A 17,377-nucleotide genomic window follows, 5' to 3' on the forward strand; every position below is an offset into this window, starting at 1 on the left:
AACTTTGGTGATCAAACCCTCCCATCAGCTGCTCAGCCATGGTCTCCGCTGACGGAGCCTCACCAGTGGTCAGGAAAAGCACAGGCAGTTTCCTGCAGCCTTAGGGACCATTTATGGACAAGTCTCCATCTTTCCTATCCTGTGTCTTTTTTTTTTCCCTTTTGGTGGTGTTGGTGTTGGTTGATGACTGCAGTTTTGCTTGGGTAATAAATAACATTGCCCTGCTTCAGGAAACTTTAAAGTGATTCAAAGCAGACACAAAATAATTTCCTTGTGTGCTTTTGACTTTTTTTTTTAATAGAGCCACAAAGTAGGATATTCAACTTCATCTATGGAAACACTCTGTTCATCAGTCTTCTGCATTAATTTAGTGATGTAAGTGTGAGCAGAGTTATAACCTAGAGGCACTAGGAAAACAGAGCAAAATCTGGCCTCACTGACTTTTCCTTGCTGCCATTCCTGCTGGCTCACACATGCCAACATAGTCCAACACCATCCCCATAAACAGCAGGAGAGAAAAAACTCCCGTACCTGAAAGCCTCTGCAGACTTTAAGAATGGACTGACAATAATTTATGGACAGACAGAAGAGGCTGAAAACAGATAAAAGCCACAGCAAAAAGCAATCCCAACCTGATGTAGCACAGATCTGTGCAAGGAGCCTGTCCCCCTCCTGCAGGCAGCATTTACACTCAGCAGTACTGCACACTGGCAGACATTGCACCCTGATACCTTCCACCAGAGCCGCTGGTAGAAGCCATGGACCACCAATTTAAGCAGTCTTTTTTGGTAAATGCCCCCATCTTGTCATACAATAATCTGATGTGAAATACCATGTTTCCCGATTAAAAAAAAAAAAAAGTTACAAATCACCCATTCATTTTTTTTAGCTATTGTGATTCTTCTCATGAAAAAATGGCAGACCTCAGACCACTTTCACTTTATTTTACCATTACTTTTCCCCCCTATATTTTTATATAACAGCCCTATTTCAAAGTTCAGTCTGGCTATCCCCAAAACCCTGTCTTCAAGTAGATTTTTCTTAGCCTAAAGCAACAAGTTCAAGTCAAATAGCTGAACACATAAGGCAACTGATGGTCTCAAACCTAAACTGGCAACAACTCCACCCTCTATTATACATACTAGTATTTTTCCCTTGACTTAACTAGAGGGATTCAAATGAGACCTCAGCAGCAACATGCCCAACACCACAAACCACAGCAGTGATGTTTGTTTTACACATTTCACCTGGAGGTGCACCAAAACACACTTAGGCTTTCCAGAGCCTCAAGCTCTCCAACACCCCAAGGTGTTGCCAGTTCTCAGGTAAAATGAGCAGCCTCTACTCCCCACTAGGATTTCCTCAAAAATCATTAACTAAATTAGGATGTGTTTCAATTTTGTTTCTTGTTTTTTGACGCCATTCTTAGCTTATTTTCAAGAAACTCTCTGAATCCACAGGATTACAGGCTTTTTTCTCCATTAATGCTGAAATTCTTCCATAGTTAGAATCACTTAAAAGCTGTGCTTTAGGATAATGCCAAGTAACAGAGCATCAACAACAAAAGTCACTAAAATTGACACTGCAAGACCTCGGTACCTCAATGTGGTATCAATACCACAGCACAAAAGAACACCAGTAGTTATTATTCTGAACAAACATGTGGCAATGTTGTCCTCATCACTGCCAGTGGTGAAGGAAGCATGGTGAAGAATTATCTAATTTCTTATAAACCTTTCAGGAAAACAGAGGCAGAAAGTAGCAGTTTATTTTTTACATCAGTTTCCCACAGAAGATGAGCAGAACCTAGAAGTCAATCTATGCATGAGTTCATTGTCCATCTTCTCGTGAAATAAAAAGTTCATTACTGGGGTGGAACAGACAAAGAAAACAAAGCAGATTGCAGTTGAGACCACATGCATGACCTGTGAGAGATCACAGGACATCTGGTCAGATGGTGGTTTGGATGTTAGCAAGTAGTCTTTTCATCAAGGCAGCAAGGACAAGCTTTAGCCATTTCACAGAAAACTGGTTTTATTCTTGCTGGGGCAAGGATCAGAAATAGTTATTTACTTTGACCACAAAGGTGGTCTCATCTCTAGCAAAATTCCATATGTTCCTCATGATCATTCCAGCTTCTTTAAGAACCTGCACATTTCTGCACGGACCATCGCTACTACCCTGACAGCAGGACTCCAAAGTACATGACAAATTACTCCTTCACTGCCCTCAAGGCTGGCTCTTCTCCCCCGGAAAGACTGCAAAGAAAACTCCACAGAATAATTATCTGAATCTCTAAGTAGCTCCTGAGAGCGTGGCATCTGCCAAAACCAGGGATGACACGGAGATCATTGAAAAAGGCAACATCCCGCCACTGGCCACACACGCGGCTGACTGGGGGATGAAGGCAGCACTGGCACTCCTCACTCTTGCTGAACTCCAGATCCTAATGACAGTTCTCACTCCCCCAAAAGGCTTTACAGTCATTGCCACGCAGGAACCTAGTTACAGGTTTACCAGCTCATTCACTAACTCACTAATTCTCACGCAGACCAGGTCTTAGAACCACTTCTTGATGGCTTTCTGCGAATGCAATGGCGCTCGATGCCAAGAACGCCAAGGGCGTTTGCCCAAGTTTGATCCTGTTGGGGATGCGTCAGCCTGCGGAGCCCACCCTGACTCGGGTGTCACCACTGTCACCTTCTCAGACCGAGCTTTCACCTTGTCCAGCCCCGCTGCAGAACTCACTCTCGCTTCTCCGAAGCTGAGCAGCACTGCTCAAGGAGAAGCTTGACCATTTCCCCAGAAGTCGACATCGCACAACACCACCTCGCTTCACCGCCGCCCTCCCGGCCGCCTCTTCTCAGGGACCAGCCCCATCTCCGCCCCGGGTGCCCGCTCACCCTCAGCCCCTCGCAGGGAGCCGGGGTCGCCTGTCGCCGCTCCCCCCAGCCCGCCCTACCTTCCTGCGGCGGCTGCCCGGGGGCTGCGGGGCGCAGCAGGCGGGCGCGGCGCTGCCCCGCCGCCCGCTCCGCACGTAGGTGACCCTGCGGCGGCCGCCCCCCGCCACCGCCACCGCGCCCGGGCGCTGCTCCGCGCCGCGGGACGGGGCGGGAGCCCGCGCCGCCGCCGGGTTCCGGGGCTTCTCCTCCGGACACCAGGATCGCCTCATGCCCAGCTGCAGGCAGAGGAAGAGCGCGGCGGAGAGCAGGCAGAGGCGGAAAGCGGCGCCCCGCCAGAGCGGCCGCTCCTTGGGCATGGCGGCGGGGGCTGCCCTGCCCGGCGCTGCCGACCCCCCGCCCCGCCGCAGGGCTCATGCCGCCGGCGGGCCGGGCCCCGCGGCCGCGGCCGCCGAAACTTGGGAGTCCCCGCCCCGAGCGGGGCCGGCCGGGGAGGGGCCGGGATGCCCCTGTCCCGGCCCGGCGGGGGCTGCGGGACGCAGCGGTGCTCGCCCGCGGGCGGCCCGAGGGATGCCCCGCTCCTCGGCGAGGCAGTGCCCGGTACGAGCGGAGGGCCGCGCCCGCTGTGCAGCCACAGGTGCGTGTCAGCGGCCCCGAGAGGGGACACAACCCCCCGCCCTAGCTATTGTATCAGCCCGTCTACAGCATGGAAGTAAGTGTGCTAACTTGTTAAGGCACGTATTAATTCAGATTATACAGTGTAATGTCACGAGGTAGTGAAATTTTACTGGAGACTTAGGGACTGTTTATGTTGAAGTCAAACAAAAGGACAGCCCAGTCCTGGAAGTAAGGACTTCGCTTCTTGTAAGGTTGGAGGTGCCTGTGAAGGATAAAGGATTTTGGACAGCCAAGATAACACCAGAATCCTAGCTCCTCTGACACATCTTTGAAAGCCCCTCTTCCCCCTTAAGTATCATCTGGCAGTTCAGATAACTAACTCTAGCAAGGCTGACTCCAGGGACATCTGGATAATAGACAAGCAGCAAGAATGCTGCAAAAGTAGACCTGCTTTGGAAAGTTTTGCTATGATTAGAAACCAGTGGTGTAGCTGTTAGTGACCAGTTAAATCATGCTGGTTCTGAACTTTTGAAGGGTGTGAGAAGCCTGCATGAGACATCAATTGTGGTGCCCTAATTTGGCTGCGACACCTCGTGCTTATGAGTAACTCTTTGCCTGCTAGCCTGTCTCCTGGATAGTCACACCACCCTGCTGATCTTCACAACACATCCTTGGTTTCATGTGTGAAGGAATGGATTTGCATGAGCAAATCCAGTGCAGGGGACAGGTGTCCTGCTCATCTCAGTGGGAGAGCAGGAGGCCCTGCATTTGTTTTGCAATGAGGACACACTATGAAGAACTGTGAAGTGCTCAGAAGGGCTTTGGTCACAACACTAACCCATGGCTAAGGCAGGAGTGGTGGTTGGTGAGATTTTCTGAAGCAGGAGCACAGGTGGGGAACAGGGTTAATGACAGGAGGCAAGCTCTGCAGGAATGGGGACCGGGCAATGGCAACCAATTTGCAGCTCAGTGAGTAATAAATATATTCCCAGATGGGATGTGCAGGACTTGGATACATGACTACTCCCCGTTTCTCTGCCAGGTAGGGAAGAGGGGCTGTGATTCTTGTCTCCTGTGCTTCCAGTGTCCCTGCCTTGTCTGCTGGCAAGGGAGAGGCTTGCTGCACTGAGCTCCTTCTGGTGTCCTCTCCTCGGCAGCAGGCTGCACTACTCCTCTCTGACCTCTCCTGTCTCTTCACAGCCTGGAGCAGAACCAGAGCTGGCTGCTGCTGCAGGTCAGAGATGAGCACTGGCAGAAGTGGAGCGTGCCAGCAGCCAAGCAACCTGACCTGCTGGCAGCAAGACGGAGGAGCTGCATGAAGAAAGATAAGGGACATGACCTGTCTGGAGAAGTGGGATTTCAGTGTGGCTCCAAGCACAGATGCACTGGCAGGTGAGGTGCATGATTCCTGCCATTTAAACATTGCTGTTCTCTATTTTTTAGGCAAACTGTCCTTCTGAATGAGGTTAAAGCAATTCCATGGTTGTTTTAAAACATGGTAAATGTAGGCCCCTCTCAGAAGGGTGTGTCAGTCCTATCTGCCTTTCCTGCAAAAGGAGAGTGGCTCCTTTGTCATAAACTGAGTCAAAACAGGGCCTGGCACAAATGAAAACTAACTAACAAAAACCCCTATCTGGAGCAGTTTCCTAACAGACCTGGACACATTTGTTGATATCATCCTATCTTTTGATCAGCTTACAGCCAAATTGGGACTGCCTCAGGTGTTTGTGACTGGGAAGCAAGTTGCCTCTGAAAGTGGATCTTTCTGACAACCCCACACCTTTCATGTTTCCACTCCACTTAGGTGGCTCACAAATGGATCAGACAAGTCTTGGTGCTCGTGTAAAGAAGGAACACATTTATGAGGGTAAAGGGAGAGTGTAACTGCACCAATCATGACTGACATCAGCTTAAGAGACATGTACCTGGCTCCACTCATGAGCATCATCTGGAGTTCACCAGCAGAAGGTCACTTGGGCTGTCACAGGGCTGCCTATGCATCACTTTGCTCCTCTGTGAAATGGTAACATTCATATGGAGAATAAAAGTAAAGTTGCTGCTCAGGAAAGAGAGATTTGAGACATACCTCAAGTACATTAAATGCAGGGGTATTATTTCACAAAATTCTTAGCACAAATGTTTTAAGCTATCAACACCTGGTCAATAAACAATGGTATGTGAAGATTCTATTAAAATATAAGTTTGTGTGTGTATGGTTATAGAGGAAATCTTGAAGGCAGGTTGACTCCAGAAATATAAAGTGCAGAAATACATTTTAAAACTCTCTCTTGAAGTTCAATCCTTGAGAAATCAAAGCTTTCCTAATAGCTTGAACAATGCATACTCAGATAAAAGAGGTCTACCTGAGCAGAATAGAAACCACAAGGTCTTTCTTGGCTTTAGCATCAGAGTTTCATTTGTTGTTCTTCTCTCATTGTGTAGTTTCAGCAAAAAGCTCAAATACTTGAATTCAGCCATTCTTCTTGTCATCACTGAGTTGTAACTGTAAGTGCTGTACAAAATATTCTCTTCCTTACAAAGCTGATAAGCCCCAGTTTGTGGGCATGCTAGGAGTGGTCCTGATAAAATACAGTTCACTAATTTAACTTAGTATTTTCATTTTCCTTTTGTGTTTTAACAAACAATTAAATTTCTTGTGCTTCCTCCCCATCACCCTGCCCTGCAATTTCTTATGAATGTAATTCTGCCTGTTGAAAACACAATAGAGGGTTTCTAAAGACAGAGAATAAGAGAACAATGGTAGAGAATGATCTTAGGAAATCTCAGGGACAATGAGAAATCTTATCAGTGTTAGCATGAGAATCAGTGAGAATTAAGATAGTCCCTTAAACAGTTCCACTTTTCTCATTTTAACAAGTGTATTACAAATCAATTCCTCCCCCAGGAACTGGCTTCAAAGATATGTGTGTGAGCAAAGCCTGTTGAGAGGAAGAACAATTAAAATGTTAGCATAATGCATGAAACTCCAGTCCAGCTGGAGGCTGGGCCTTTTAGAGGTGACTGCTGGGAAATACAGCTTCTGCAAAGTTTCACATCTTTTGCAAAACATGCTCTCTCTTTGAGTCAGGCAGCAAATAACCTCCCCTCCTTGCTGTCCTAAAGCAAGATGGATGGTCTTAGAGGAACATTCATCAAGCTGGATCCAGCTGAGCACAAACTGCTGCCATGAAATGCAAGGAGTAACTGGAACAGCAACTCTGAAGGTGAGCATGCAATTTCTGCTGAGAACAGTGAGCTTCATGCCCTGATAACCAAAACCAGACATTGGTCTTACGGTATCTACATTTTATGTAGGTACCACAGAGCTACAGTTCTCTCTGTTTCCAGGAAAAGTCTTTAAACTGTTAAAATTCCTCTCTCAGTTACAGATTTGTCTGTAGTAAGAGTGCTAAACCTCTAGAAGGAAAAAGTTTAACATGAATGAAATTTCACTGCTTCAGTGCTATCTTTGCTGCTTACAAATCACCTCTTACCTGGGATATTGTTGGTAGTGAAATCTCTCCTTTGCAGCAGTTGTTTAATATTTCTCTCTCTTATGGCCATTTTCAGTTCAAACACTTTGCCTACTTCATTCGTCTTCTGCCTCCACCCACAGTCAGGGCTTCTGTTTATCTTCTGGTTAGTTAAAATGTCAGCCCAAATCCCTGTGCAAAATTAAATTCCAGGCAAGAAAAACTTGGGATTCCCTAGGATTCTCCAAAGGCTATTAATACGAGTCAAACATTCCTCCTATGAAATGAGTAAATGAATGAAAACACTCTTTTTGACTCTGTGCTCTGGACTCAATATGAGCCACTTGCCAAAACCTACAGGACAGAGCAAAGGAAGAGGTTTTTTCTCTCTCCTTCTTCCTACACTCCTGACTAATCCTTCAAAAATCGGAGTGATGTTGTTCCGTGCTCTTGAAAACAGACAAGTTCTGTGTAGAAACTTTCACAAGCACGGTGTGTGCTTCCCACAGCAATGTGCGTGTTCCTCAGATCCTGAGTCTGCAGCAGAGTTTTGGTCCAGGCCCGGTTTATTGCCTTGCATGTTTATGTGCAAAAGCTCTGCCACAGCCCTGAGGAACATGGAATTAAAAGTCTGTAGCTCCCTGGGTGACTTCTCAGTGATGGTTTTTGTGCAAGCCTGGTTTCAGTTTTGTTCCTTGAAACTGCAGCTCGAACTCCTGGAAGTATTTCCTCTGTGGAGCCTGCACACAGCTTTGCCAGGTAGGTACAGCCCTTACTCCTTTCCATGCCTTAAATCCCACTGAAAACTATGGAAGAATCTCTTTGTGTTATCCTGTAAATGTTAGCAACAGAGAAGTAAATTGGCTGTATTGGTCTATTACCCACTCACTGCTGCTGAGAAATATGTGTCTGAACAGCTGTCAAGGCAAAAGCTCAGCTGTGTGAATCATTAAAACTGCTTCTCAGCTCACCACTGATAAGTTTGAAGACAACAGCTAAAAAATATATGTTCGTGCAGCCTCCCATTAGCTCTCCTCAAGCTTGTGGGCCATTTAGGCAGCTTAGTACAAGATTGATCTTGCTGTTCAGCAATACAGCACGAGGCACAGGCAGAAGCTGTCTTTCCCTCCAGCTACAGAGGGAGTCGAACAGCACAGCCTTGCCGCATGCTCCAAATTTGACAAAAGAGATGGTTGCTAATTACTGGCCTGGAGAGAGGATTATAGCTCAAGGTTTACCTGTGAGTCACACCCTTGTGCTTGCACTCATACCTACCTGTACCTGTGCACACACATTCGCTGCAGGGAGGAGAAGAATGAGACGGCCCTTTGGGAGAAGATGCTCTGCAGCTCTCTGCTTCTCCTGGGCCTCGACTTTATTTATTTAACCCTAATCCTTGGGGTATCTACACAATACAACTGTTGCCTCCAGAAGCTGTGTTTCAGTCTTGGAGAGGAATAACAGTACTTTTGCAGTCTGCCTTTTACTAAGTTGTCCAATCATTCTGAACAAGCAAAATTCTGCCTGCTTTTTAAAATAAGGGCTGGAAATTTTATTGAAGAGATATTAGTATAAAAATTGAAAATGTATCACCATTGTAAAAAAAAGACATTCCAGTTTACAGGAATTAAGTAGTGATGGCTTATATGCAGTTCACATACAGTTGCACAAAGATTCCTGTGATATCAGTTCATCATCTGTATTTCCCCTGTATCTATACTGTCATCTCAGGCAGATGTCCAGCTTTGCTTAGAAATTACCCTGCATTTCTGTTAGAAATCCTATTTTCTATATGTTTTCAAGATTACCTCAGTGTTATTCTGGCTTCAGCTCTCTGCCTTTTTTTGGATGCAATAAAATTGACTTACATTTTTACACATCTAAGCTCAAGGATGAATATCTGTCATTAAAAAGTGTAATTTGGCATAGGGATAAATCTATAATTGTCAGAATTTGACAAAACACCACAGCTGGAGTAGTAATGATGGTTTTAAGAAATTATATAAGCCTTTTTATTACACATTTTTAATGGGCTTACATAGAACAGTACAAATGCCAAAGTATTTATGCAGGGAATGGCAACAGCACTGGAACAATTGAGCAGATGTCACTGAGAGAGACCCTCCTTCATCTGCAAGCATGCAGGGAAAAGGGGTCTCCAAGAGGGGATGAGGTGGAAGCCAAAACACTGGGGCTGACAGGGAGAGGAATAGTGGCAAAATGTTTCAGGTAGAAGATCCACAAACAAATTAAGGCTCGTAATGTATTATGCACTTTTTCTCGGTCTGTCTTTCAATGTTGTTCGATACACTGGCATGTGTCTGTACAATTTATGCACCATTAAAGGAAAAACGAAACAATAAAAGCTGGGAGTGGCTGGCAGCATCCTTGAGACCTGATGGGTGAAAAGCAGGTTTCCTAGGATAGGAGGCTTTCCAAAATATAGTGGACCAGTAGGCAGGCCAATTTTATAATATGCATCTACCTTTAATAAAGGTCTCATCCATGTGTCTGGAAAGCATCTCATTTTGGGGGGGCATTTTTAAATTCATTCTTTATCTCTAACAAAAAGGTTGTTTTTTTTGAACCATTATCTGGTGAGCCAGTCGTCTCCTCCATTTGGTTGCATTTTGAAATCTTAGATATAATCCTAACAAGGAGGAGAGAAATGATCTGCCCTCAGCAGAAAAGATACCACAGCTCCCCTGCAGCTGAGCAGCCTGTCTAGGAGCAGACGGTGAGGATAAAACTCAGTGTTCTTCCTGCAGGCTCTTTTCCACGCAGTTTGCCCTCAATGTCATGTGGAGCAGCATCAGTGATGATGCAGAAACACCAGTTTTGATCCGAAGTGGAATAACCTCCTCGGCCAGGAGTTTGTATGTAGGTTAGGTGCTACCACAGGGCTCATCCTTTTGGCCTGTGCCTCCTGCAGCATGTCTGCCTCCACCCATGGATGTGGGCAGCCAGGGCCAGTAGGATGTTTCGAAGATGCTCTGGGAAGGACAGAGTGGGTTTGTGACAATGCAGGAGCCTCTACCGGCATCGCTCCCAGCAAGGAACACTCAGCTGGGCTAATGCCTGTGGCTGTGCCCCAGCTCCTGGCTTGCTCACAGCCTCCTTGTTAGGAGGAGATCCCTTTGCCAGAATGTATTGAATTTCCTCAGGAACAAGGTCATTTCTCTGTACTCTATCAGGAGATAAAGCACATGCTTCTGAAAGCATAAAGGCTTTTTTGCAGGGTTTGCTCTGTGCCTGCTACTGTCCTGCTGGCAAGGCTGGAGGCAGAGCCAGCAGCTACAGAGGAAAGCCTGCTCTGCCATCTCCCCACTGTCCAGTCAGCACTGAGGAGGAGTGTCTCACAGGACACTTACCTCTCCTGCAAGGCAAACATTAAGATGTGGCTTCTCCTGAACCATAGCTGGGTCAATGCCAGAAGCCAGGCAAGCAAAGGAACCTCCTAGCTGGAGCTCCGGGCACCAGCACTTGCAGGGGGACACCTCAACTCTGGGACATGCAGAACAGCAGCTAGAACAGGCAAAATTTCCCCTTAACTTTTCACTTCTCCCTCAGGCTTAACGTGAAGGGAAGAAGATGATCACTGCTGTATAGTGGCAGGAGCCTTTAGGAATCCAGGGCTTTTCACTCAATCTTTGTGCTGAAGTGCTCAGTCTTACACTGCAAAGACAAACAGCAACAAGATTGCTCTCAGCAACCCAGACAAGAACATTTTAGTGCATAATTCTGGATGAGATGCAAAAGGACGAAAAAGAGGGAAAACATCTGTTCGCATAGAGTTTATAGCCATTCACTTAAGAGGCCCATTAAATGCCAGAAAAAGCTATCTATCCTTCTGTTTGAGGCAATTATCCTGCTGCAAATCCCTGTGTCAATTCGTCCTGTGATTATTCCTGGAGTGCTGACACTGTGCAGATACACTCACCACACAGAAAAAAGGTGCCCACCCAGGCTTACAGAGGGATTTTCAGAAACAGGGTAGCCAGTGCTTTTCAGGGTCTTTACCTCTGTAGAGAAGTGGGTTGTTTCTTGAAGTTTTCCCTGGAGTTCAGCTGCCTCAGTTCCTTTATTTCAAAAATATTCTTTGAGCTTTTTCATTGGAAGCACACCTAAAAGTGGGATTGCTCTTCTTGAAGTCACAGCAATATGGGATGTGAGAAGCCCAAATCCAGTTCTTCAAATGCTCAAAGGAGACCAGCTGTCCCGCCGACCAAGAAGTCATTTGACTCACCAGGCTGCAAGGTCTCTGCAGAGGAGAGGCTTCATCTCCTTGAAGGCAAACCATACACTTGTTTGGCAAGGAGGAAAGCACGTGGGAGTGCATTGGTTCATCCTTTCCTCCCTCTCCTCTGGTCTGCTCAGGCCTTTTCATGAGAGACTGGTGGCAAAGCGTCTCTTGATCATACTGGGAAGTCTTGGAAAGCTGAGGTGGGGGTGGTATTGACTGTACCAGGAACTCCTGCTGCCTTACCAAGATGGGAGATGATAGCAGGAATAATCAGTCATCCTCTGACAGCCTTGGAATGTTCTGTTATCTGAAATGTAACTCAAGTGGAACCATCCTGATGGGAATTTCAAAAATTCCAGTAATAACTAACCCAGATTGCAGCCAGGATGAAAATACATCAATGGCTTAAGAAAACCATCCCTCAGCCCTAAAAACAGTGGTCCTAACATAGACCCTTTGAGCTCCTCTGGACTGCAGTGGGCTGCATCAGTATTTCCCTCTGTGTGAGATGCTTCTCAGAGTGCCCAAACTCTTAAGTTCATGAAATTCAGAGTAGTGTCACCTGGCAACAGAACCTGGACTGATATCGCACTACTTGAGGCTAAACACTCCACCTCACCCCTGTTATGAAATGCCAGAAAGGCATTAGACATGAGTGTTTCACTGTTTCTCAAGGGAAAGGTTTTGATACATATACCTTTGTACTTATACATTACATATCCATGTCTGTGTGTGTATTACCTTTGTACATTTGCATACACATATCTGGGGGTGTGTATTGATTGGACACCCTATAGCAATTACAGTATGTATGTTATTATCTTGAATCCATAACTGTTATTACTGTTTGTAGTTGATCGTTGCTTAGTCTAACATTTATGTGCTCCTAGATCCTTTAGACCGTAGATCCTAAACAACTGACCATGTGTGAGTCTAAGATTGGATCCGGCTATGTGTGGACACCTCTCTGAGATGCAGTCCAGCAAGCAAGGGAGTTCACTCTGAATCTCATGACCCACCAGAGAGCCTCCCTTAACCTTTCCTTCCTTAACCCCTTTTGACACCCCTGGCCTCCATATAAATCACTCTAAACTGATTCTAATTTGCTATCCTTTTAATGTATTATCCATGCAGTATTAGAGTAAGCCTTGCCATCTAGCTTTGCCTGACTTTTGCAAACTTCTATTAAAATTTGTTTTCACCAATATATTTGATGGTGATTCTTTAAGCAACCTAAACCATTCATTTGTGTGAGAGAAGCTCTCTCCATGGCTCTAGTGTGTTCCCTGAGGGAGGGGTTGTTTTTAGAACTTCATTTTAGCCGAAATGCTGACTGAAGGCTCACACACAGGTTCTGAAACACCAACAGCTGGTTCAGTTGCTTAATTCTCTGATGATGCAGAAAATAAACCAATCTCCCCTCCTCCGTTTGGCTCCTGAATTGAAGGAAAGGCTAATGTAAGGCTTAGATATCAGCTGGTTGACTGGGACTTTGGAGAAGTTGAATCAAAAGACGGGAGATGTGACAACAGTGGGAGCACAGCATATGATGCACACGGTATGTGCCTCTTACTCTGTGAGAAATATATTGTCCTTCTGGTGGGTAGTGACACAACAGGAACAGAGGAAAGGGATGTAAGGCAGGGCTCCCTAGTGCTGGCTGCTGTCATGGTGTAAGTCTCACAGGATGAAAGCAAAACATAGGAAAAATATTCCCTTGAAACTGCTTTTACTTTTGAAAATATAATTTGTATGAAGTTCTTCACTTTCAGAAAAGTTTCTTCCCCCTTTCTTTTCTCCCCAGCACCTCCCTTTCTTAATAAGCCTAGGTTTTGACTCATGTCTACTTCTCCTTCTCCAAAATACACAATTTTTACTTCTTCATTGAGAAAAATAAACATGAGGGGAAAATTCACAGAAAGAAACCAGGCCATTCCAGATCTTGAAGCAGTAGTAATTTCTAATACCTGAGCACCCAGAATGGTGTCTGGGCTCCCCAGAAGCCTTGTCAGGAGCCAGGGGACACCTGAAACAGGGTGCAGCCCCAAAGGGACTGCCCCACAGATGTCAAGCCCAGGAACTTGAGAGCCTGGGGGATCCCAAGAACCCACAACACAAGGAACTGAGGACACTTGGCTATCCAAGACAATGGTTTCCTCTCCAGCCTTTTGGTGGGGGAAGAACTCTGGGACATGCTGCTGTAGCAGCAGCTTTATCTAGGACTATTATTATAAGGTTTTTAAAATTATTTTTCTGTTAACATCTGCTTCTGGTATGCTGCTACCTTCACATTTTATTACACTTTTTTAAAGTGCTGTCCATAAATAACTGATCCACGAGCCCATTTTAGAGCTCTGTTGAAGTACCAAAGTCCCCCAAGCCTTGTAGGTGCGTGAGAGCCCGACAGACACCAAGATTTCCACCGAATTAAGCATCACTGCATTTGCTCTTTGAGATGCAGTGTGCAGGTTTTTTCAGCAACTGCTTGATCCAACATCTCCCTCTGGTGGAAAGCAGGGAACAGAGCAGGATAGCCTAGAGCAGCGGACAATGTAACAATAGTCACTTGATTGAGGCGAAAACAATAAAAATCTCGATCCAGGCCATGATGTTATCTCTAATTGCTACATTTAGTCCTAATGAATTTGCAGTTTATCTCAAATAGTCCTTGACTGGAAGAGAATAGCAATGAATGGTGAATGCAAATTTTCCCGTATTTTCCCGAAATTTGTTTTAAACAGAAGCAAAAGCCAATATCAAGACAATATGACTTTATGGCATTGTTTCTGTGAAGAAAATCAACAAAATTTCTTGTTGCAGAAAACCATTATTTTGTGCTCAAGCTCTAAAACCCATCACACATCCCATCTGCTCTCTGGAATCGCAAGGATTGAGAAAAATGTCTCAAAATATGATCGTTCTCTTTCTATACCACAATTACACCTTTGAAGTTCCGTGTGTGTGTGACAGATTGGTTGCCATCTGCCGGGGTGCCTCTTCAATGTAGATCAGAAAGTGTGGATAAGAAGGAAATACTCAAGCACAGTTTGGATAACTTATGTCCAGACACGCATTGGCTTAAGGAACAGCACAGGGATAAAATGCTTTGCCCAGGTGACAGCTAAGTCTTTCTTTTGGAACACCTTTCATCAGCACGGTTTAATGAACCATCCACTGTTAATCCTCTCCCATGTGTGAGTGTTTCTCTGACACTTGTGGTTTCAGATGAAAATGACAGCACAAATGGTGCGGCAGCACAGACAGATGTAAGATCAAAATGGAGTTTTCAAAATTCCTCAGCTGCCAGCTCAGCCTCAGCCAGAGCTGGAGAGGTAACAGAGTCCATGGCTTTGTTTCAGCTCCTGGCACCAGTCTTGGGTGAGGAGCAGAAACTCACTCAGGGATGGCTGATGAGATATTGCTGGAGACCAACACCTGGGGCTGGGCAGCTGAAGCATGACAAGACTCATCTCAACAAACTTCAGCTGCCTGAAAGCAGTCAGTGTCAGTGAGCTGGCCTGAAGGCACTGAAACAGTGTGACTCCCCTTTGTGGGCAGGTGTACAGTTGGCACAGGGCAGCATCACTATATATCTAGGACATATTTTAGATTATTTAAATTTTCCATGCCTAGAGAAGCATGACAGAAGGATGTTCAGTTATTCCCAAAATATTAGGGCATCTTCTTGGCAAATTGAAGGCTTTTGGAACAAAAAGATGAGGTTTCTGAATAGAATACTCAATCTTTGTGTGGTATGAATTTAATCAGGAAGAAAACATCTGTGTGAAGGAGTAAGATTTAAAAAAGAATTTCAAGCTAGAAACTGGGGAAGTGAGGAGGAAGAGAGGAGCAGAGAATCATCATGACATTTGTTTAAAGGTGTCATTTTGACCTCTTTATAACCACAAGTCTGAAATATCAGACAGATTCCAGAAGGAAGATAATTACTGGGTCATCGTAATAGCATGAAAAAAATTACATGGGAAAGAATCAAAATAGATCCCCTCCAAATTAGGGAAAGGACATGAACTCTGTCAAATTAAAAGAAATGGAAAGACTAAAAAAATATTTTGGGGAAACTTGTTACTAGACAAAATGCCTCCTCTGTCCTAGCAGGAGCAGGGAGCCTGCCGGAGGGTTCTGCAGGTGACCAGGGTGTGCAGTCAGCAGATGATCTGTGTGGCAAAGGAGTCTGAGAGGAAACATGGCCTAACACAACAGCTAAACAGATTATTTGTGTCTGTGTTCAGTGCAGAAAAGCTTAGTGAAATTCCCATGGCAGAACCATTTGTTAAAGGGATAATGCAGGGAAGCTGCCTCAGATTGAAGGGTCATTAGATGCGGCTTTAGAACAAAAAAATGCAAGAGATAGTAACAAATTCATGAAAAGCAGATGTTACTCGCCTGTGGCTTTTTAAGGAATGTTAATGGAAATTGTTGCACTATAAGAGCTGGTGTATAAGATTTTACTTAAAACAGCTGAAGAAAAAAGAGCATGGCAAGTGATACTATTTTCTTTTAAGTGCTGTAAGGGATCTAGAGAAATGCAAGCCATTAAATCTGAGACCTCTGGCAACAAAAGCCATAGTAACAGAATAGTTGCAAGGAGAGACACAGACTAAGAGGGGAGAATTGGCAGAGCTTTGCAGTGAGAACCTATGAAGCTGTTTTCCACCACCCTCTGACAGCTTCAGAGGAAACTGTGAAGCTGCAGATGAGAGCAATCTGCTCACTATGATCTGCTCAGCTTCTGGAAAGCCTTTAACATCTGTCACCAAGGACCCATTAAGAAGCTAATCTGGCATGGGGTAAGAGGGTAGATCCTCTCATGAGTCAGCAACTGCGTACAGAATAGAGAGACAAGGTAAGGATAAATCATCCATCCTTCACAGTGGAAAGAAGCCACCAACTGAATCTTAGAGGGATTACGGTAGAGCCAGTGTTTATCCACAGACCCATCAGACAGGTGAATGACTGATCTGCTTGTTGTTCCACTTTGTCCAAGGCAGTAAAATGCAAACTGCATCAAGGTGTCACAAAAACAATCTCATGAATTTGCACAAAGTAATGACATGTGAAAATCAGTATAGCTAACAGCAGAGAAAAACACCTGGCTGAGCTGGCAGGAAGACTGTCTCACTATTCAGCTTCAGCCATGGCCTTTGAAACAGCTAGTACTACTCAGAAACAGCTAGTACTACTCAGGACAGGTATCTGATTGCCACTTAAATGCTTATTAATGACTATAAAACATTTTAATATATTATGAAGGGAAGAGAAGTCATAGAGTTATGGAATGGTTTGGGTTGAAAGGAACATTAAAGATCATCTAGTTCCACCCCCTGGCATGGGCAGGCACACCTTCTGTTAGACCAGGTTGCTTAAAGCCCCATTTAACCTGGCCTTGGATACTTCCAGGTATAAGGCACCCACATCTCTACACAACCTGTGCCAGGGCCTCATCACCCTCACAATGAAGCATTTCTATCTAATCTAAATCCACCCTCTTTCATTTTAAAGCCATTCTTCCTTGTCCTGTCACTACATGCCCTTGCAAAAAGTCTCTCCAACTCTCTTGTAATCCTTCTTGAGGTACTGGAAGGTGCTGTATCGTGTCCCAGAGCTGTCTCCTCTCCAGGCTGAATGACCCTAGCTCTCTCAGCCTACATATATAGGAGAGGTTCTCCAGCCCTTTGGTCCTCTTCATTATCTCCTCTGGACTCAGTCCAGTAGGTGCATACTCTTCTTATGTTGGGGTCCCCCAGAGCTGGATACAGCACTCCAGGTGGGGTCTCACAAGAGCGGAGCAGAGGGGCAGAATCACCTTCCTCAACCTGCTGGTCACTGTGCTTCAGTGTAGACGAGGATACAGTTGGCTTCCTGGGCTGTGAGCACATGTTGCTGGGTCATGCTGAGCTTCTCCTCAACCAACACCCCCAGGTCTTTCTCCACCCACGGAGAACACAACCTTATTGGTGTTTGGGATTGCCCCAACCCAGATGCAGAACCTTGCACTTGGCCTTGTTGAACATGACAAGGTTTGCACAGTCCCACCTCTCAAGCCTGCCAGGGTTCCTCTGGATGGCATCCCTTCCCTCCAGTGTGTCCGCTGCACCACACAGCCTGGTGTCACTGGAAAACCT

The 17,377-nt window shown here is 45.5% G+C and overlaps 1 protein-coding gene across 4 annotated transcripts in view; it reads right to left on the minus strand.

Moving 5' to 3' along the window:
- Positions 1 to 3,382, minus strand: part of METTL24 (methyltransferase like 24) — a 54,552-nt gene extending 51,170 nt beyond the window's left edge. For 2 of the 4 annotated variants that reach the window (XM_063389798.1, XM_063389796.1), the window contains exon 1: positions 2,963 to 3,382. In XM_063389798.1, coding sequence (XP_063245868.1) covers positions 2,963 to 3,259 — 297 coding nt within the window. In that variant the 5' untranslated portion in view covers positions 3,260 to 3,382. The remainder of the gene's footprint in view (positions 1 to 2,962) is intronic. The other 2 variants (XM_063389797.1, XM_063389800.1) reach the window with 2 other exon arrangements.
- Between the last annotated feature and the right edge of the window lie 13,995 nt (positions 3,383 to 17,377).

Source organism: Prinia subflava, chromosome 2 (assembly GCF_021018805.1).
Source record: "Prinia subflava isolate CZ2003 ecotype Zambia chromosome 2, Cam_Psub_1.2, whole genome shotgun sequence".
NCBI lineage: Eukaryota > Metazoa > Chordata > Aves > Passeriformes > Cisticolidae > Prinia > Prinia subflava.